General features: G+C 47.8%; 1 protein-coding gene across 1 annotated transcript; it reads right to left on the reverse strand.

Moving 5' to 3' along the window:
- Window positions 1-8,406: 8,406 nt before the first annotated feature.
- On the reverse strand, window positions 8,407-21,882 carry LOC100965584 (chymosin-like). The gene is made up of 9 exons (XM_003784040.1): window positions 21,821-21,882; window positions 19,176-19,326; window positions 18,138-18,255; window positions 17,221-17,339; window positions 12,994-13,193; window positions 11,010-11,123; window positions 9,986-10,130; window positions 9,327-9,425; window positions 8,407-8,541 (listed from the first exon to the last, which is right to left on the reverse strand). Exons 1-9 carry the CDS (start codon window positions 21,880-21,882, stop codon window positions 8,407-8,409), a joined length of 1,143 nt encoding a protein of 380 aa, XP_003784088.1.
- Window positions 21,883-22,561: the final 679 nt, after the last annotated feature.

Genomic DNA, 22,561 nt, shown 5'->3' on the forward strand with positions numbered 1-22,561 from the left:
GGGGGATTGGAGGGATCACTTCTGAGGTTTATCTTACAGGGGTACAAGTGAATCTTTCTAAGAGTAGAATGTGAATGTTTTAAAACAATAACTGAGAAAATGACATGAAGGCTCTGTTGACCAGTTTGATGGAAGTATTTTGGATTGCATGTGAAAACCCCGCACTGTACCCCAGAAGTGCATTAATGTACATAATTACCATTCAATAAAAAAAAAAGAAAATATATGTTTAAAGGCCAGCAAATATAAATTCCACTTCTTTCTGTATATCTGTTTGTGTGTCTGTACATGTTATGTGCCTATGATCTTTCCCTATCAAAATATGCAAAAGAGCTCTAATTAATTAGCTTGAAAAAACAAAGAAAGAAAAAGTAAGTGCTTACATCAAGTATTGTATCAGGAAAACACAAAATAACTCAAATGCCTTTTTGTTCAGGTGACGTTAGTATTCTTTGATAAATAAAATTAATTTTAAACCTGTTATTAGGGCAGAATGCAGTGGCTCACTCCTGTAATCCTAGCACTCTGGGAGACCAAGGCGGGTGGATTGCCTGAGCGCAGGAGTTCAAGACCAGGCTGAGCTACAGCTGGACCCTATTTCCACAGCTGGGTGCCATACCAGGTGCATGTAGGCCCAGCTACTTGGGACACTGAGGCAAGAGGACCCTTTGAGCCCAAGAATTTGAGGTTGCTGTGAGCTATGATACCATTGCACTTACCCAGGGTGACAAAGTAAGACTCTCTATCTCTAAGGAAATAAAAATAAAACTGTTATTAAAGTTAAGAAATTTAAAGATTATAGAACTGCCACTTCTGTAGTATTTCCAAATTTTGCTGGATTTGTTGGATTGGACCGTGAGCTTATGTTGTTGATTTTAAGCCTCTGAATTCTGAGGTCAGATAGATAGGTGTCTGGGGTTAAGCCTAGAGACATGTTCTCCTTACCTAGGACAGCAGCTACAAGGCAAGGTCTAACCCACATGGTCCCTTGCCTGTTTCAACTTTGCCTCCTATCTATTCTGAGAGAAAGTGAATGCTCTAGTCTTCCTGCTTTCTGTCTTGAACTCTGCACCTAGTAGAGTGAATTAAGGACCCCACTTGTCCTTTGCAGCCATCTTTGATGCTACGTGACCATGTAAGACTTAGGAGGACAATGAAAAGACCTCAGAAATTATACCTATGTTGTAGTTTAAAACACTTTTCAGTAACCTAAAATCTTAAAGTCATGTTATGTTTCATAAAATATCTGAGTCATTTGTAAAACATAGTACTTCAGCTGTTGAGATTGTTTGGGAAACTGAGCCTTTGTCAAAGAATAAGACTTTCGCCTTTTACATCTTCTAATTCTTGCTTTGGCCAAGTGAATAATTAACTTTATAGTAAACTGTGATCCTATTTTGCGAAAAGTGGTTGTTCAGGAGTAAGAAAGATTAAACAGAAAGGAAAATAGCATTATATAAGAAAGGATCTTGTGTGGTAAATTTTGTCCTGAAACACAATGACTGGTTATTTAAGAAAGGGAAAGGCAGAGCAAGACAGAAAGTGTAGCATGCTTGTAAATTGTGCAAGTTGAATAGACCTCATGAAAGGAAATTTATGAAGAAATTTGGCTATGTATTTTTTAGAATCTTTTGCCTTGTGATCCTGTTTAAAAAAATATTTTAAACCTTTGATGTTTGATAAACTTTCCAAAATCAAAATTTGGTCTTTTTGCCCTCAAATTAGCTTTTTTAAATATTAAGACTGATGCAAGTCTAAGAAATATATATCAGGCTTATTTGGTATGTTAAAATTGTATAAGAAACATTGTCAAATATGAAATGATGTTTAATTTTCTGTGGATTACCTTTGTGTGTGTGTGTATATGTTCTAATATTATAGATTATTAGTCTGTCTTACCGTATGTTACCAGTAATAAATTCTGATTCATCTCAGAAAATGTTTTTTTACTAGCTAAGTTCAAAGTTTGTCCTTCAAGGAAAGTAGTGGAAATGCTACCAGATGAAGAGGGTCCGAACACCTGTCACTGTCAGCCGATATGCAGAACCAGGGACAAGTCCACCAAACCTCATCTATCAGAAGGCCAGTGGAGAACAGTGATAGTAGCCTCTCCAAAACTGTTGTGTTCTTCCATTTCCAAAATTATAGTTTTATATGTCTGAGTTCAAAGTGAAGAGCATGTTAGCACTTATCTTCAACAATAATAGGCAGAACCTATGACCTATAACAATAATCACTATAACTCATGACCCAAAACAGCATTCTAATTCACAAGTTAATCTTCTAAATCAATCCACCCAAACTACTCAAGATAGGCATCGTTAGGTTGGGAGCTAAATTTAAAAAACAGTAAGAATGGGAGACAAGGGGTAAAGGTCAGTCAGGACCCAAACTGACCAGACCAGCTGTGCCATGTCTGCCCTAGACTGACAGACTTCACTTTGTTCTAACTATTGCAATTTCAGAAAGGCTGACAAATTCTCTCAAATACAAATTTCTATTAACTTTAGAGATTAAATACCATCAGACTGAAAACAAATTTCCAGGACTTAAATTAGAAAGCTAATATGTCCATGAGTATTGCTAACCTAACTTTAAACAGAACAAAACTCAGTTACCTGGAACTGAGCTAATTTTTTTTTTTTTTTTTTTTTTTTGCAGTTTTTGGCCAGGGCTGGGTTTGAACCCACCACCTCCAGCAAATGGGGCCAGCGCCCTACTCCTTTGAGTCACAGGCGCCACCCCCTGAGCTGATTTTTGATTTCTTATGGCTTGTTGTCTGAAACATTGCTGATTCTTTCTGTGTTCTGTTTTCCAGAAGTCTAGAAAACCCTTTTCATCTGAAGCTACTTTTGGATTACAACAATGTATATATGTGTAAATAAAATTTGAAAAAATTATTTTTCTCTCTCTATGATTTCTCTAGAATTTGAAAAACATTTGTAAGTATTTTTAATTTCTGACAATATAGTTATTTGCCTAAGTTCAACAAGAATCCATTTTCTTCTATAGGACACAATAAAAGATACTGGTTTGACCAAGGCTTTTGACAGAAATGACATTTTCTGGCTCAGTGCCTGTGGCTCAAGTGGCTAAGGCCCCAGCCACATACACCTAAGGTGACAGGTTTAAATCCAGCCTGGGCCCACCAAACAACAATGACGGCTGCAACCAAAAATAGCTGGGTGTTGTGGCGGGCGCTTGTGGTCCCAGCTACTTGGGAGGCAGAGACAGAAGACTCGCTTGAGCCCAGGAGTTAGAGGTTGTTGTGAGCTGTGATGTCATGTGTCACGGCTCTCTATCCAGGGGGACAGCTTGAGGCTCTGTCTCAGAAAAAAAAAAAAAAGAAATGACATTTTCAAAGGTGTCCAGACTGCATTAAGAAATGAAGGGTGACTTTATAAGGCCAATAAAAAGCCCATTAGAGAAACTAGCCAGATACCTCATCAATAACATTTCCTGATCTGTAGTGAGTAAAAAGTATCACTTTCTGGCAGGTCTGGGAATTCCAATTTGCTTTGAGACCTCAAGAGAAGAGGAATTTACCCAATGCACATAGGTATCTAATGGTACAGATGAAACCTGGGCTCATGAGACACTTTCAAGTCTAACCTGGGATTCCTTATAAAAGGCTCTAGCAAAGCCAATTTTAAAAGAAAGAAAAGCCTAGAGACTAATAATTATTCTTACTGCCCTTTATGCAAATATCAGACCCTGTATACTAAAAGTACGGTTTATTTTGGCAATTAAATTGGTTCCGCTGTAATTTGTTGTTAGTAAAATAGGAAATTTGAGAGATAAAAAATATAGTTTAAAAATAAGAAACTATGGCTCATCTGTATTAGATTGCAGCCTTGTCTGCAATGCCAGCTCAAAGAATGAGACATAGCTGTTTAACTAAACTGATCTGTTAACAGGACTAAGGGACTGGCCAAAGAATATAGAATTATATACAGTAGTCAGATTTGTTCCAATTTGTTTTTTCTTCCTGCTTCTTATCCTGAGATAACATATTAGGTTTTAATATTTAAAATATTTTAATTATAAAGTGGACACTGAAAAAAAAACAAAGTTGAAAATATTTACCCCAAAGTACATATGTCTGCCATATTTTGAATTGACTGCGCCAGAAGTAACATTACACAAGCTTGCTGAGAATACTTGTCCCAATCTCCAGACTAGGGTGGTGCCTGTGGCTCAAAGGAGTAGGGCACCGGCCCCATATGCTGTAGGTGGCGGGTTCAAACCCACCCCCAGCAAAAACTGCAAAAGAAAAAAGCCAAGAATATATGCCAAAAGAAGTGAGATTAGAGTTCTGTCTCTTATCTTAAGACTGGTAGGAAAGAAACACAGATTTAAAACACTTTTCAGTAACCTAAGGCTCAAGAGAGATGGCCTGTTGGCTACACTGGAAGGAATCTGTGCAGAATTAAACACGATCTGCTGTGTGTACACAGATGCCTCAGGAGAAATTGAAACCTGAATAAAAACTTCCCAGGAAATGGTGTGGCTACAACATAGCCTTACAAGTGGCCCCACACTCAACTGATTTTTAGGAATATTCACCTGAATTACCCAGAACTTCAGATCAGTCCTATAGAGACCCTTAAAGCTAAGTTATTATCTTAAAGAACTGTGCTGAGGCTGCAAATAAGAATACTAATGTTCTCATCACACAAACCTTAGCCTCAAAACTCAGAACTTGTAGATATTTGTAGGTGACTGCTAAATGATTTCATTCTTTATCCTGGACATAACCCTGACTTTGTCCCTGTCAGTAAAGAAGCCAAATTCAACCTCTGTTTACTTCTTTATCCTGGAGCAGTTTTTGAGATATATCTTCCAAATCCTGATTCCAGTAATGGACCCACCCAGACCAAGGAGCTTACTCAGCTGGCCTTGGACCTTCTACCCAAGATGCCTTCCCGACTTTTTCAAGGCCTTGAACTCTGCCATAACATGCCCAGTCACCTCCTGAGCTACACACTATGCCACCCTCTGAATTGCTTAAGAAGAGATCCCTTGCCCTGCTTCCTGAAACCTACATATGTTCCAGCTGGTAACAAGGTTATCCCCAGGACTTGGAGGAAAAGACCTGAGGAACTCAAGGGAAAAGTACACTGACTTTTGGGACATCCTACTTGAGACCCCTACAGCGGTCAAGTTGTCTGGATTTCATCATTCCCACATCTAGCCTTATCCTCCTGAGAAAAACCAGTGAACTCAAGCTGGACCAGTGGACTGCAGAACTATATGGAGGTGAAGGTCAAAAGCTCCAGTTGTTGGGATGGGAGGTGTGTTATTCTCATACATCTATATTTGTTGCTGTATTTAGTGTGCCCCTTGTTGCCTTTTATTAACCGTGCTGCGTGTTGTTCCCTGTATAACTTTAAACCTATGCCTTGGCCGAATTAAATTCAATCCCAGGATAAGTACAGTAAATCATAGTCATTACTTCCATTTAAAATTTATTTCATAGATATAAAATGTAGTAATAGGAGTGGGGAATGAAAGCACATGTACTGAGAATAAGGTGGAGCCTGTCAGGCTAGGGCAGACAGGACACAGCTGGGCTGGTCTGTTTAGGTCCTGCCTGACCTTCATTCCCATTTTGGTCTCTTTTTTTTGTCTCCCATTCTTTTTTTTTTTTTTTTTTTTTTTTGGTTTGTTTTTCAAGACAGAGTCTCACTTTGTAACCCTCAGTAGAGTGCCATGGGATCACAGCTCACAACAACCTCAAACTTTTGGGCTTAAGAGATTCTCTTGCCTCAGCCTCCCAAGCAGCTGGGACTATAGGTACCCACCACAACTCCCAGCTATTTTTTACAGGCAGGGTCTCGCCTTAGTTTGGCTGGTCCTGAATTCATTAGCTCAGGCAATCCACCCAACTCAGCCTCCCAAGTGCTTGGATTACAAGTGTGAGCCACCACGCTGGGTCTACCTGTCTCCCATTCTTACTGTTTTGTAAATTTAGCTCCCACTCTAAAGATGCTCATCTTGAATAGTTTGGTAAGATTGATGTATGAAGTTAGTTTTTGAATCAGAAATGTTGTAATAAGTTACTGAGTTGTGTTGATTATTTACAATAAAAGTTAATATGGTCTTTGCTTTGAACCTTCATGTATAAAACTGTGATTTTGGAAATGGAAGAACAGAACAGTCTTGGAGAGGCTACTCTCACTGTTCTCTAGAATCCCAGCCTTCTGACAAATGAAGTTTGGTGGACCTGTCCCCATCTCTGCATATTGGCTGGCAATGACAGCTGGCCAGATCCTCTCTGTCTGGTAACAACTGGACTGAGTAGAGATGTGAAGGGTGATTATAAGTCAGCAGGATTGGAGTATAGAGAACATTCCAGGCACAGTGTTCTCTGGAACCAGGGCGCTGGGATCCCCACATCCTGTTAGTTCTAGGAGGGAGATGAACCATACACCATGTCCTTGCTACCCTCTCAGGACAGTGGTCTCCACCAGGGACTTGGGGGGAGCCATTTGCTCTACCGCCACCTTTATGAAAGTCATCATATTCAGACTTACTACATTATCTCCCGTTGAAGTTTGGGTGTTTAAGACATGATTATTACATGTAAACCATTAAAATAAACAACATAATTTCTGTAAGGCTGTTCAGCATTTTTTAAATCTAGAAGCCTAAAAATAATGAAAGTGGCCCAATTCTGTCTCATTCTTGGCAAACAGGCAGCTCTGGTCCTGGAGAAGGATGGCGAGGCTTAGAGCTAACTCCCAAAGCCAGCTCCTTGGCACCAGCCTCACCTCCCTGACCCAGTAAGGCTGAAACACCAAGGCCTGCTCATTGCTGGCACCACTCTCTGTCTTTGAAGCCCTGGGATGTTCTTCTGTGATCTCCGCCCCAACCCACCCTGGGCTCCTCAGCCGACCCAGGACTGCAGCCTGAATCTTCCCCACCACAGCCCTGCCCTGTTCCTTCCCTGCACAGTTGCAGACCTAGGAAGGCATCAGAGCCAGCATTTCCACTGCCCTGGATCCTTCATCTTATTTGTCCTTGGGTCCAACTGAGAAAGACCCCAGGAGGTGCCCCCAGATGGTTTGTGAACAGGACTCCCCATGGGTAACTCCCAAAGTCAGCCCATTCTCCTCTCTGGGCCCACACCACCTCTCTTCATACAGGACAGTCTCCTTTGTGACTCATCACCCCAAACCTGCAGCTCCCAGCTCCTTGAGACAAGCCACATACTCACTTTCTTCTCAGCTATCTGCAGAGCAAGGCTATGGACAGGATAAGGTAGGGACAGGGGCTCCATAGCAAGATGGCTCTACCCTTCTCCCAAGACTTCTGAGAGTAAAACCTTCTGAGAGTCCAATCACTACATTTGGGATGGGTGGAGTAGCAGGCAAGGCTAGCTATGATTTAGAAGGCAGAAGCCTGGTCAATTTTACTCTTCCACGATAGGGAGAAGACTGTCAAAAGAAGAGTGTGCAAAGAAAAAGAAAGGAGGGCCATGCTAGCAAACACATGCACCCCCTGGTACAGCACTGTCCAGGAGTCTGCCAGCCAACTCCGAGCACTGTGGTCTCCCCAAGAGCCTTGCCTACTTGTTGCCCAAGGTAGTGGAGGGGCCTGAAATTAGCATCACTGAGAAAAATCTCTTAAATCCACCCAAATCCCCTTGCATGCCCCCTAATGTTCGATTTCCTATGTATCCTTTTCCCAGAAGAGAATACAGGGCTCTGTGAGCCTGGACAATCACTGGTACCCGGCTCTGGGAGCCTGAGCCCTGGTACTCAGCTTGGCAGGTTAACACGAGTCTGCCCTCTGCCGTGGAGCCACTGTGAGTTGACAGCCAAGGCCTGAGCCCCTAAGAAGGGGAATAGGACTCTGGGCTGTGGTTCTTCCCAGGGTCTTTCCTAGATACTCCCCACCTATTCCATCTCCTATCTTCTTCCAATAGCACCAATGTCTTTCTCTTAACAGACGTGGGGCCTCCCCACCAGAGGCCAAGTATTCTCTGCTCAGACTCACACTACCAAGCCCTTGACTCTCATTCCCAGGTACAAATTGTTCTTGTCCTGCAAAGGTCTCCCCTCCTGTGCCCTTTTGCCAGAAAGTTCTAGAGTGGAAGCACAAGGAGGCGAGCCATACCTTGGTTTTCCCTGACCTCAGCCCTGTGCCCCACTCTACCCACACACAGCCTGGTAGTCACATCTCATCCCCATATGGTGCAGGGCTTCAGCCCCAGTGATAACAAGGAAAGGCAGGCTTTTCAGAAATGTGGTGTTTATTGAGAACCATCTGCCTGGAAACCTGATCTCTGTGTGTGTGAGTGTGTGCATGTGTGTGCACACCTGTGTGCATGTGCATGCATGCACACGTATACATGTGTATGTGTGTACATGTGTGAGTGTGAGGACAGCAGAGTCCATGCAATCAGATCGCCTTGGCCAGCCCCACGCGATTGTTGCTCCTGTCAAAGACGCTGTAATACTCCCGGATGAAGACATCCCCCAGGATCCATTGGGAACTATCATGACCCTGGAAACCACTGGTACAGGAAAACGAGTTCTGGAAAGGCAAAGCTGAGATGAAGCAGGTCCCAACTCCCTTCACTGTGCCTAAAGATGGGCATTTTTACACTGCCCCCCATAATTGCTCTCCTCTACTATTTCATTTTATCCCTGAAATAACCTTCCCAAGTAAGTAAACAAGTATCAGAGTCATCTCATTCAACAGATAAAGAAACAGAAATTCAAAAATTAAAATGAGTGAAGCTGAGACTACCAGCTGGGGTCCTAGAGATCTGAACTTTGGTCTCTTTCACTAAATGACCTCCCCTCACCCTCACCCTCAGCCCCTGCCCTCCAGCTCTCAGCCCCTACTGCCCTGATGACCAGCCAAAGCAGGCCTAGAGGCTGAGGGGTCTGCCTCACCACTATGGGGAGCTCAGAATTAGGTCAAAGCTGAGGCCAGCAAGTCAGCAGGGAAAAGAGTTGAGTCCCTGCAAAGCCCAGGCTAGCTTAAAAAACAAAAAATCTAGAAAGAGCTCTAGGGCTTTGAAACTTGAACAGTGGATAGAGGTTCCCATGGGAGTGTGGGAACCTCCTCCAGCCACAGTGGACAGTCGTTCCTGTTCCAAATTTCTCCCAGGATGAGACTGCAATGGTCACAAAAATGAGGCCCAAAGACAACATGGCCCCACTCAAAGGGGCCAGTCTAAGGAATGCCCTTCCCCTCTCTGTGGAGTCCATGCCACTTCTAATCACCCACTTCACTGACTGGGGCCCCATCTGGGGAGGCCAGGAGATGAGGGGTGACAGAAGAAGCCCAGGGTCTCCTCCCCTAAGACATACCTGGTTGGTGTAGGCAGAAGGTGGCAGTGGGTACTTCTTGCCATGGATCTCAAAGACAATAGTGGGCATTCTGCTCAGGCTCTTACAGTTGATATTAAACTAAAGAACCAAAGGAAGTCCCTTAGAGAAGGTGATGGAGTCACCTGGCTATAAAAGGCACCTGGTGCTGGAAACCTTCCTGTACGCTCTGTGAGCCATGGGGTGTGGAGGGGGCCCCTCCCTGCTCAGGGACAGAAGGGCTCTCAGGATGAGGCTTGGTCTAAAAACATAGTCCTCAAGAGAGTCCCACTGAGGAGGACCAGTCAACCCAGGGAGAGACCCCCAACTTGGGACAAGGGTATTCACCTCCTTGTCTCCCCTGGCCCAGGCCTAGACAGAGCAAGGACAATGGGAGCATTTAGCTGTCAGTAAGGAGGAGGGACAGACTCCTCATGGAGAAGGAGGAAGGGGTCACAGTGAAGGCCAGCATGTAGTGTCAGGGAAGGTATGGCCTCCCCGAGGACCAGGAGGATAGACTACAGCCACATCCAAAGCCAAAGCCAAAGCCATGGTGGGTTTGAGGAATCCCAACCTCACCATGGCCCTGTATCATTCCTTCCATGTAAAATGGGTGCCCAAGTCAAGAGGCTCTTGGGAGATGGGATGAGGTCTGGCCTTACCAGTCCAAACCGACCCGGAGTGGCTCCAATGGCCTTCTGGATGTAATAGATGTCTCTGGTAGGCCCAAGCAGCAGGGAGGTGCCTGTGTCCAGGATGGCCTGACAGCCGCCAGCACAAGCCACCACCACATCATTTATGGTGACCCTGCAGAAGGTAAATGGAGTGACTTGGAGGCACATCCAGTGCCTCTCCTTGGTCCTTCCTTCACTCCCTGCCATGACCCTCAGGCAGAGAGAAAAGTCCCAGCCACCCGTGGGGTCCATTTCAGGGGTCCCTTCCTGTAGCCCCCAAAACTCTCTGAGCCCAGAGAAAACCATTCTCTACCACTTCAGTGGCTAACCTGAGGCCATAGCAACTTCCATGGGACAGAAACTACAATGAAACAACAAATTCATATGCACTGAGGGGTAGAGTGAGTACTGTACTCATTGCCTGAGGTCTAATTTCGAGTTTTCTCTGCCATTAACTCACTGCATGTCTCCAACAAGTTACTCAACCTTTGCATACTCAGGCTTCCCATCTGCAAAATGGGTATGTTTACTTCCTCAAGGGATAGCCGTAAGGTTTAAACTCTTTGGTAAATTAAAAAATGGAGATGATGGGGCGGCGCCTGTAGCTCAAAGGAGCAAGGCGCCAGCCCCATATGCGGGAGGTGGTGGGTTCAAACCCACCCCCAGCCAAAAACTGAAAAAAAAATAAAATGGAGATGATAATGGCACCCACCTCCTGGGGTTTTAATAAGGAACAAGTGAAACAGTCACACAAGCGCTCAGCACGGGGCCTGGCAGGAGGTGGGCGCTCCATAAATGCATCTAGTCTTAGTAATACAGCACAGGTGAATGTGCACCCTTATCACCAACGGAGCTCATGACCTGGGAGGTGTCTGGTTCAGATTCTGAGAGGTCGTCTTACAAACTACAATGCCACAGTCCTCAGAGCCTGGGGACCGGACCCCCTAGTCTTCACATTCCCACACCTGAAGTCATCCCCTGGCTAGGCCTACACAGAGCTGCACTCACCCACCTGTCCACGGTGAATTGCCAGTATCTCTGTACGGTCACAGGCACCCAGTGCAGGCTGCCTGTGTAGTACGACTGGTCAATGGCCCCGAACGTGAGCATGCTCCCCGGGCCACTCCTGAAACCGAGACAAGACTTGCTGATTTCCAAGGTTGTGAGGTGGTGCTCCAGCCCCACCCTGGGGCTGACCCATTGAGACCTAGCTACCCCCACCTCTGAAGGGTTTAGACCAGCTCTCCCAGCCTCGCTGTGCCTCTCTCCAGAGGGGCTTCATTCTGATTAACAGTGGCAACATCTTTTCTCCAGAGCACTGGGGCCCTTACCCCAACCCCAGGCTAGGCCATCGTCCTGTGAGGGGAGGAAACAACCCACACCCAGACCCCAGGACAGCTAGGCTCTGCCGCAGCCACCTTGGGTGTTCCCAGCTGTCTCCCTTTGCTCCTGCTCCCCCAGAGATTTCTGCCCCCAGTAGAAAAGGGGGTCTTAAACAAGGCCCCACACTTTGGATTAAAACCGCCACCCAGGCTCGGTGTCTGTAGCTCAGCGGCTAGGGTACCAGCCACATACACCAGAGCTAGCAGGTTCAAATCCAGCCCAGGCCTGCCAAACAACAATGACAACTACAACCAAAAAATAGCTGGGCATTGTGGTGGGTGCCTGTAGTCCCAGCTACTTGGGAGGCTGAGGTAAGAGAATCATTTAAACCCAAGAGTTTGAGGTTGCTGTGAGCTATGATGCCACAGCACTCTACCCAGGGTGACAGCTTGAGTCTCTGCCTCAAAAAATAAATAAATAAATAAATCTGCCACCCAAGCCCAAATCCCCTCGGTTCCTTCTGGTGCAGTGTGGCTGGGAAACAACTGCCCACTGTCCCTTACCGGTTTCCCACGCTGCCACTCTCGGCTCCTAGAACTCAACAAGCCCCATCTCATTGCTGAGAACTAGTATACACTGTCCCCATGGACTAAAATGCACTGTCCTGGCCCTCTGTGTCACCTGCACGTGGCCTCCACTCCTCAGGGAAACCTGCCCTGGCCACCCTCTGCCAGCAGCCTAGGCTTCTCCATTGCATAAGCCTCTGACACACCTGAATCTCATAAAACTTATCATAACTACTTGGTTACAGTCATTCATTGTGTGCTGCCCATTCCCCCTGCTAAAATGCTAACTCCCAGGTTGCCATCTATACCCACCTCTAGCACAGCCCTGCATATAAGAAGGGCCCAGTGAATGTCGCCTGAGTGAGTGAGTGCACCCATCAACCCCTTGTCTGGGCTTCCCTAATCCAGGGAACCACCCAGCCCCTTCTCCTGGAGGTGGTCCTGCCCCCCTCATCCCTCACCCTGACTCCTACCCACTCCGAGCCCATGTGGAGCAGGGAGGTAGAGTAGGAAGCACTGGGCTGGTAGCAGGAACACTGGGCTCCAGCCTGGCTGAGCCCCAGGGAGAAGGCCTCTCCCTGGGCCTCGATTTTCTCCTAGTGAAAGGAAAAGGTTGGAGTCCTGGAGTCAGTATTAAAAGTCTATGAATCTTGGGTGGTGCCTGTGGCTCGAAGGAGTAGGGTACCAGCCCCATATGCTGGAGGTAGCAGGTTCAAACCCAGCCCCAGCCAAAAATAACTGCCAAAAAAAAAAAAAAAAAAAAAAAAAAAGTCTATGAATCTCAATGACATCAACAAATAGTTACTGAGGCCTTGTCACTTTGGAAAAAAAAATTAAAAGCTCCTACACAGCGTTAAGATCTGGCTTTGTTTTTTACATGCCAGAAATGAAAGACAAATTTTGGCCCAGTGGACTCTGGTTGCATAAGTAATCATATCTGGGGGGCTTTGGACAAGAAGTTGGATGTGTCTGGGATCAAGGAGAGGGTCCGCGTGGATGCTAGCAGCTACCCATGACAGGTGATGTTCCCAGGGGCTGAACACTTTCCTCAGCTGACAGTTCTTATCAGGAAGTCAAAGCCAGGCCCTGGCTGGGCGAAGCTCCTACCTGCTCATGTAAACCGAGAACAGGTCCTGGGCCACCAGCTTTCTGGTCATCATGTTGTCAAACACAGGCACAGAGTGCCTAGAGGCCAGAAAGGGGTACCCCAGTCCCAGGACCCCATCAAACTGGGAGTAGACGAAGACGTTGCCAGGTTCCAGGGTGCTCAGGCCCACTGTCTGGTCGGGAATCACAATGGAGGAGACCTGCAAGAGAGTCATAATGACATCCACTAGGGAGCCCCTGTGTCCAGGGACAGGAAGTCCCAGGGTGGGGGCCACCAATCCTGAGTCAGGAGCCAGCATCAGAGTCTTAGCCTCACTGGCCCTCCTTCCCTCTTACAGACAAAGTAGTCATTTGAGATTGAATGAAAAAAACCCTCCTTCCCCAACAGTCAGCGCTGCAGTTTTGAGGACTTGATCTGAGGAGGCCAGGGATGAGGGGAACAGACAACATGGTGCTCGTTGTGCCAAAGGTTGGGAAAGAGCCCAGAGAAGGAGGTAGGACAACTGATGTTCCAAGGGCCCCCTCAGCTGTGCCTGGAGCATCTCCCGGGAAACACTACAGAGGCACAGAGACCAAGAAGAACATTTTATGTCCCCAACACCAGGGGAAATGGGTCCCTGTTTTTCCCCATGCCAGCTGTGTGACCTTGGGAAACCACTTCTCTGAGGTTCAATCCCTTTATCTGTTAAGTGGAATGGGAAAACCTGCACCTCAAGGCAGCTTAGGCTAAATAACACTAACCCTGAATGCATATGGGGCATTTACTAAATGTTCGATTATCAAACATTTATCGGCACTATGCTAAAAAGGCGCTAATTCCAAAATTTCTTCTGCCCACTTCCCTGGGGAGCCAATGTGTCCACCAGACTATTCTGGCCACCAGTGTCTCTAGCCCAGGCCACTGCCAGGCGTCCTGCTTACACTCTGCTCCCTTATAATCCATCCCTTATATGGGACCATCTCCAAAGTGATCTTTAAAAATGACAATCAAAGCGCCAGCCACGTACACCTAAGGTGGCGGGTTCGAATCCCCAGCCCGGACCCGCCAAACAACAATGACGGCTGCAACCAAAAAATAGCCGGGCGTTGTGGCGGGCACCTGTGGTCCCAGCTACTTGGGAGGCTGAGGCAGGAGACTCTCTTGAGCCCAGGAGTTGGAGGTTGCTGTGAGCTGTAATGCCACGGCACTCTGCCCAGGGGGACAGCTTGAGGCTCTGTCTCAAAAAAAAAAAAGACAATCAAGTCACGCCACCCCTTGTACAACCCTCTAGTAGGTCCTGACGGAGCTCAGCATGAAACCTTTGTCCTAGAGTCTTCTTGCATTCTCATTCTGCTTCTCACTCCCCGTGCCACCTCTCTTACCCCTTCACTTGCCCTGTTGCACCCATGCTGGTCTTCTTCTTCCTAACGCCCCAATTCGTCCTGCCCCAGGGCCTTTGTACTTGCTGTTTCCTCTGCCTAGAATGCTCTCCCCCAGACCTTTTGAGGTCTGGCTTCTGCAATCACATCATTTGGGCCTCCCTGGCCACCATGTCCTGGGTGAATCTATTTTCCAGCCCCCAGAAGCCTCTTTCATGCTATCCAGTTTTGTTTTCCTCATGCCACTCAGCACTGTGCAAAGTCATTTACGTGAGTGTGTATTGTCCCCCAGAAGTGCCAGCACAAGGAAGACAGTCCCTTTGTTCATCCCTGTAGCCTCCATTCTGAGATTAAGGCCCAACAGGAACTAATAAGGAGCTAATAAGTGCCAGAGAATAAATGGAGTCACACTTACTTTCTGTCAGAAAACAGAGATGGGGCCACCTGAGATGCACCAGCTATTAGGCCCTGGGGATGTTGCAGTGAGCAAAACAAAGTGCCTGTCCTGGAGGAACTTATATTCCAGTGGGGGAGACAGAAAATAAGTTTTAAAAAGAAGTAACATAGCACATGCCAGATGGCAAAAGCACTCTCAAGAAAAACAGCTCAGAGTAAGGGCAACTGCAGCAGGTCATTTCATGCTGTGGAGAGAGAAGGCCTCACTGATGGGGACATTGCCACCAGTAGTCAGGGGGGCAGGTGCAGTGCAGACCTGGGCAGGCACTACAAGTGGCCAGTCCTAGCACAGTGTGCATGGGATACAGAGAACAATAGACAAAGTAGAGGGTGGGGCAGAGGAGGGCAGGGAACAGCAGGGTGGGGGACCCAATCACATGGGGCTTTGCAGGCTACTTTTCATTTAATCCAAGTAAGATGAGGAGCCACGGAAAGATTTCCGGACAAGGTGGGCATGATAGGACTTTTTAATGGATCTGGCTGCTGTGCCAGAAAGTGGCAGAACAGTAAGAGCAGGGAGACCACTGATGTTCCACAGGATAGAGGCGGAACCAGGAGGGGAGGTGTATGCAGTGCTCAGACCCTTGATGGCCTAGGAGGGAGGGTCAACAGGATGTGTGAACAGATGGGACATAGGGAATGAAAGGACAAATAAAGGGTACACAGTTACTACATTCATTCCTCACCGCAGTGCTCCGAGGTAAGTACTATTATGTCCACTCTACAGATTAGGAAATCAAGGCCTGTCCAAAGTCACCCAGCTCTGCAGAGAAAAGCCTGCTGCATCCATCCAGAACCCTGCTCCTGACCACAGCCCAGTGCAGTAGGGCCCCTTCCCCCTCAGTCTAGCACCCAGAACCCCCTTTTGGGGGTTCTCCTAGAAGGTGGGAGATCCTGAATTAAGGAGAGCTCAGCATCTCCCCCTTCCCCATGGCTCTGACGATAGCCCTTGCCCTATTCCTGGCCCCAATGTCCCATCATTTGAGTCAGGCTAGTCTTACTGGACTTCATCCTTTCCTCCTCCCCCCAAACCTTCCTGCTTGAAACAGGGAACTGGGATGACCTTCCCACTTGGTCCCCACCCTGAACCCAGCCAACTCTGGTTCAAACAAGCAGAAAAGTAGAGTCTGCACGAGGCCAGCTGCCAAACCAGGAGAGGGCTTCCCAACACGTGCCACACCCCACTCCCCCACTCTCTAGGGGACTGCTGGGTTGCTGACTGCAGGCTCTCTCCTCAACCCCCAGCCCCAGGTGGCGAGTGAGTGAAATCAGTCCAATACGCCTCCACTGAGCTTGCCAGCACAGGGCCAGCTCTCCAGTGAGGACACACCCAGGAGAGCCAAAATGAAAGTAAATGGCTCCTGACTGCAGAGGAAGTAGGACCCTTAGGCAGGACAATTAGCCTTCTATTTCTTTTTATTTTAGAGAAAGTCTCACTCTGCTCCCCAGGCTCGAGTGCAATGGTGTCAGCCTAGCTCACAGCAACCTCCAACTCCTGGGGCCTGGCTAGAATTAGCCTTCTAGAGGCCTGATGGCTGGACCACTTAGCTGCCTGGTGCTAACTCTTGGAGTGGGGCAGGCACCTGCCCAACCAAGGAAGGGGCTGAGCAAAAGGGGGTCAGCAGAGAAGGGCTCAAAGCTAGAGACACTTCAACCAGACCCAAGGAAGAATCCAAGGAGGAGCAAGGTGATGAGCACCAAGTGATACTGCTGAATTTTTAATCTTGGATGCTGGATGAGGAAAGAAAGACAGACATTGACATGTGTGGGCACTTTCTAAGTTCCCACCACTGTATTAGGTACTCCAGAGGTCAAGAGGAGTCGAGGGAAAGCCAGAGCCTGACCCTGGAGGGCACAGATGCTCCCTACTCAGAGGAAGATGCCTCTGTGACTCACAGAGTGAGGTCTAGCTGGGAGCACTAGCAGAGAGTGAGAGACACAGAGCTGAGCTCAGTGCACACACATGTCCTCTGCGTGACTTCGGGCAAGTTATCAACGCGTCTGAGTGTCAGTTTTCTCATCTCACAATGGGAATAAAAATACTTTCCTCAAAGGGCTGTCAGAAGAACAAAATTTAAAAATAAATCACATACAGGACATTGAAGAGCTCGCTGTTGGCACAAGCTTATAAATCTGAACTAACTAACTAACTAACTAACATGGACATATGAACGAGGGTTCAGAAAGTGATGACCTGGTCCCAGAGGAGGCAGCCAGGTTGGGCCTCTGAGCACTGATATGGGAAGGAGAGAACGAGGAAGGGACAACCCAAAGCTGGCTGTTGGCTGAAATCCCTCTGAGGAGCCCTCAGCACCAGCCAGCAGTGAGGCCCACTGGAGCCAATGTGTCTACATGGTAAAGTGGCTGGTGGGAAAGGCAAGGTGAGCACTGGCTGGCCCCAAGCCCACTTACAGTGACAGTGTCGGTGCCCAAAACGCCCTCCATGCTGCCCAGGCCATACTGGATGGATATGGAGTCACCCAGCGACTTGAAGGTGGAAGACTCGGTTGGGTCAAAGCGGTGGTGATTTTCTGAAACACAGACCCAGGGTTAGTGCGGGGCCGTTAGAATCTTCTCATCACCCACAGTGCCATCCAGGCCCGAAACCCTCACCAGGCCTTGGAAGAACATCATCTAGATTCCAGCCATTCTCACTACAGAAAATAAGCAGCCCATTCTCTCTCGATGGCCTTAGTCCCACAGTTTAATAAAGAGAATTATTCTGTGCTACTCAGCCCAGTTCTCCAGAGCTCAGTGCTACTTGTGTAGTTAGGAAGGGAGATGGTCCTGACTGTGGTTGTCAGGGACGTTTTACTTTTACCAGCGGAGAAGTCTCAGCCGAGAGCCCCTTTTTCTCCCCATGCCTTGGTTTTTTCATCTATAAAATGGGGATAACACCAACCTCCCAGGACTGCTGGAAAAATAAATGATTAACACATGCTTGATGTTTATTCATCGTTAGCAATAGACCCTCTCATTTTATTCTCCCCGATCACACTGTCATATCATGCCCCATTTTATAAAACAGAAAATTGAGGACTCAGGAGGGTGAGAAGCTTGCCTTCGCTCCCAGTAGAAACCAAAAAAAAAATAATAATAATAATAAAATTTGTTTAAAGAAAAAGAAACTAACATTCCCTGATTTTTAGCTTAGATCCCTGACTTTCAAACCTTCCCAATCTATGGCCATTTGGGAGGTTGAGTAAGGAGAAGGGACACAACCAGGAGGCTGGGAAGCTCAAATCCAGCTGTCCAGTCGCCCACCTCACTTTCCTCCCCAGCCACCCTGACGGAGCATGGCGGGGAGGTGGGAGAGGGCGGTCACTCACGGCAGGCAGGGCTTTTACAATAAACAGAGGGCACCCAGAAGTCCGAGGAGCCTGTGTCAAACACCACAGTGAATTTCTGGGGTGGAGTTCCAATGGAGACCGTCCCAAAGTACTGGACCTGGGGACAGACAGCACTGGGTCAGAGGCCAGCAGTACAGGGAGAGAAGGAAGTGAAGGTGGATGCTGAGCATGGAGCGGGAGCAGTTTTGTAGGCCCTGTGCTTTCTGCGCAGAGACCTGGGAGGTCAAGAGGAGGGTCCTTCATCTCCAGCCTCTACCAAGGGTCCTACCCCCAGCCACACTTGGCCTTATCCTCCCATAGGCCCTATAACCACTGCTAGACTCAGCCTCAGAAGCAGATCTTGGACCAAAACATAAATCCTGCTTGGGAGGGAGACTAGGTCATCCCTGTCAGGGCAGGAAGAACTGGACAGAGGCAGGGCATCAGCATGTGCAGGACCCCAAGTCCCCTGCCAAGCCAACCTGTCCATATCCGCCTCCCCCTGCTGTCAGAGCTAAGGGGAGAGAGGTGAAGATGACCTAAATAAGAAAATGAGGCACAGAAGAGGGAAAAGGCTGATTGTTTACTGCCAAGAGTGACAAGTGAGAGAGAGACAAGCTCCAGGAAGGAAGAAGGCACAAGGGACACTGCTGCCTGGGTCCTGGGTGGGAGGAGCAGGATGGCGCCATGTTCTGAGCAGGTGCAGAAAAACAGCACCTATCCCATCCCTGCTGAGTGCAGACAACACGTGGATTCCCTGAGCTGGGAAAGGTAGACTGAGGACGGACCTGGGAGCAGATTATACAACCCCAGGAATGTGTGAGGAAGGTCCCGGGGCTCACCCCCTCCCAGTGGTGGCATTCAGAGCTGTACAGCAGGACCACAGCCTTTGCTGGCTCTGTACAGAGTCTACAGAAGGCAGGGAGATGTCGCACCATCACCACCACAGATGCCAAGATTCCTGAGAGAGGGAAAAGCCATAGGAGGCAGGGCTGAGGAGTCGAGACTTCATCGGGGAAGGCTGGCAGAGCAACTCACATCCAGGTAGTTGGTCAGAGGCTGTCTGGCCACCTCCTGAAGGTTGGAGTAGTTCTGGTTGGTTGCATACTGGTATTCCCTCAGAAAATAATCCAGGAGTCCGCGCTCCCCCAGGATCGTCCTCAGAGACTTCCCTTTGTGCAGAGGGATCCTAAGGAAATGGGACAGAATTTGTGATGAGAGTGGGCATCTCTCCTAGGTACCCAGTCCCAAAAGTGCCCAGAGCCACTGGGCTCCATAAACTACTCCCCACACTGCTCCTCCCAGCACGGGCTTCTGGTAAATAACCTCACTGACCCCCAGTCAGTGGCTTTCAAACATTTCTTTTTCTCATAATCCAAAGTAAGAAATATATATATACATATATTTTCTTAAGAAATATATTTTATGTCAGTTCCCAAATCAATGCTTATCTTTATGGAATGCAATGTACTCCAATGTTTTTTAGTCCTTTCTCTTTTTTCCATGCTGGTAGAAAACCTCTAGACATATTTTACAAAATGTTAATAAGTCCTACAACCCACAGTTCGAAAGATACTAAGCACATTACCACTCATGCAGTCACCAGATCCCTGCTATGTACCTACAGGTGCAAAGGACGCAGTCTCTACCCTCCAGGAGCTCGCTGCCTGGAGAGGCAAACAAAGCCTCCACACTCTGGTTAATGCCAGATCCTGCCCTTTGCTAACCCCTGTTCTCCACTCTCTAAGTAACTTTTTCTCTGAAGTGGATGGAAATTCTCCAAAGAGCTTCCCAGGGGCCTCCTGATCAAGTTTAGGTATTAGATGACACAGGCAGATCAACAGGGAGGGGTCAAGTGGGCGAACAGCAGAAGCTGCTTCTATACCTGGCTCTCCCCTGTCTGCAGCAACTTAGAAGGCTCCCCAAGTCCCCTGACCTTCTTCTTAGGGGCTCCCTAAATCCCCTGACCTTCCCCTGGAGGTTTCCCAAAGCTCCCACCTTCCTTTTCAAGTCTCCACAAAGACCCCTTAGCCTCAGCTAGTTTTTCTGTGAAATAGTTTAACTCCCTCCTTTCCAGCCACTCTCCTGACCCTGCCTTTGACCAAGCAGGTGGCTTAACCTCATTGGTCTTTAGTCTCCTTTCCCGTAGATTACAGTATTAATAGTTTGGTAATTCCTGTAACTCCTTCCACCTCAAGGAATCACGTGGTCTTTCTCTGTGAGGCTGGTCTAAAGAACACCCTGAGACTGCAGATGTGAAAGTGCTTTGACAGCAATAAATAAAACGGCAGCAGTTGTGAGACTCACGTAGGGACTGGGGTTCCTCATGTCATCCATATCCCCCATGGCCACACAGAGCAGGCTGTATGTGAGCTAGAGTCTCTCCTCCAGGGCCCTTCACCCCCAGCCCTCTTATGTAACTTCAGCTGGGACCTGACTTATAAAGGCGAAACGCTTCTCAGCCTTCGTCTCCGATGGTGAAAAAGGACTTAAGCACAAAAAGGAAGAGGCTGAAATGAGCTCCTGGGGTCAAGCCAACAGCTGCCTATGTTCCCTTGTCCAGGCCCATCAAATGTTTTTTGCCTGGCTCCAGCTGCAGTTCCTGATTGATCAGGATCTAACTGCTGAATGCCTGGAAACTCCCATGGGAGTAGCTGAAATGGCTGGGCTGACCCACCCCAGCACAAGGCTTCAGAATGCCTTTCCCAGAGAGAGAAGTCAGCAGCATCCAAAGAGTGGTTCACTACCTCATGCTAAACCAGGAGGGCAGCCCCACAGGCGGCTCCAGCCACCTCCCTGAGTTAGGGTCACTGGCATGCCTGGGACACGGAGGAACTTTATTTTCAGAGAGCTTTGATTGATCAAAGGCACCCTGACCTCTTTGCAGGGATCCATCTTCCCCAGCAATGGATTCGGGCTTCCCTGTGCCCAGGGCTTGACAGCACCTGGGGGTAGTGTGATGTCGTAGCAAGAGTGTTAGTCTCCTCGGGGCCAAGTCCTAGCTTCTCTGTCACTGGACATGTGGCCTTAGGCATCTCAGAGATACACCCTTATACAACATTTTTAAATTACAAATAATAAATCTACCTAACCAGCGAGGAATAGTGATAGCATAGGTAAAGGGCTAGTTAAGTGCCTGGCACATAGTAGCACACAGCTCAATAAATCAGTTATGATTTTTGGAGGAAAACCTGAGACCTTCATCCGCAAGGGACTCGGTACAACAGAGAATTTTATTTTGTTTAACAAATGTATATGCAGCTCTTAGAGTGCACCCACTACTATTTGAAAGCATTATATGTATATAATGTACTATATGTATATTACAACCTTCATAACATCCCGATGAAATGGATTCTACTAGAGTCCTAATTTTACGAATAGGAAACTGAAACACAGAGTTAGCGATGGAACTAAAGATCAGATCCCAGGCACTCTGACTCCAAAAGCCCCAGGCTGCCCATGTGACTCCCTGTCTTTTCACCACACCTTGAAGAGTAGAGATGCTCTTAGAGGAAAAGGTCTCAACACGCAAAGGCAAGACCAACAGAGGCCACCATCCCAGGCCCCCACGGCCTTTCCTCCTAAGACTTCCCAGTGGGACAATGGCTAGAAGACGAGGCTCACAGCCTCCCAGCAGAAGACATGAGCTGCCTTCCCCTCCCCTGGGGGCTGACACTCACCTGGTGATCCCACTGACCTGGGAGACAGTGAGGATTGCAAATAGCGCCACGAAGCACTTCATCCTGCACGCAGGCTGGCCACTGCACCACCAGCCAGAGCCCACTCCCCACAGCCTTTATAGAGGGAGCAGGTTCACTCTGGCTGAAAGCCCAGACTTTAGGGACAGCCCCTGCCTTCAGGCCATTCCACAAACACAGCAATATAACGCAATTAGGTCAAAGTACCTAAGACCACGCTGATTAGGGTCACAAGTTCTGCCACTCCAGGGACTCCAAAGTTGAAGGGTACAGATGCCTGGTCTTCAGGCCTGAAGCATCAACATGGGCTTCTTTGATCTCAGCTCCTCTTCCAAACAGGTCTTCTTAACTCCTACAGTTGGAGCTGCTGCCAGAAGCCTGTTTCATGGTCCACTTTATGCTCTATAAGACGCCTATTCACCACAGACCTGACTCCCATCCTGGCTGCCTCCTCTCCCCAGCCTGACTTCACTGGAAAACAGTAGCCTGTCCTATCCAGAAATTGCCTGAGTCTCATTTACAGGGTGTGGGGGGAGTTCAGCCTACTCCCAAAGTGGCATCTGAAGCAGAAGAGTGTTTATTCAATCTGTCACCTGTGAGTGGGGCTTGGAGTTGAGAGCGCAGAGCAGGTTGCCCCACATCCCCACGGGGCATGGTCTATATGGTCTAGCAGGCACCAAGCTTGTGCATCTCTAGGACGTGGGCCCTTGGTTCCACCTTAGA

The sequence above is a fragment of the Otolemur garnettii genome, unplaced genomic scaffold, assembly GCF_000181295.1.
Source record: "Otolemur garnettii isolate 467f Iridium unplaced genomic scaffold, OtoGar3 scaffold00010, whole genome shotgun sequence".
Taxonomy (NCBI): domain Eukaryota; kingdom Metazoa; phylum Chordata; class Mammalia; order Primates; family Galagidae; genus Otolemur; species Otolemur garnettii.

What these genes read in the sequence shown, in the direction of transcription:
- LOC100965584 (XM_003784040.1), bottom strand. Translation starts at nt 21,882, where the DNA reads ATGAAGTGCTTCGTGGCGCTATTTGCAATCCTCACTGTCTCCCAGGTC. An exon ending in TGGGCACCGACACTGTCACT is followed by an intron (nt 13,194 to 17,220) that starts GTAAGTGGGCTT and finishes ACTCTCTTGCAG; the next exon opens with GTCTCCTCCATTGTGATTCC. An exon ending in TTCTCGGTTTACATGAGCAG is followed by an intron (nt 11,124 to 12,993) that starts GTAGGAGCTTCG and finishes TCTCGGTTTCAG; the next exon opens with GAGTGGCCCGGGGAGCATGC.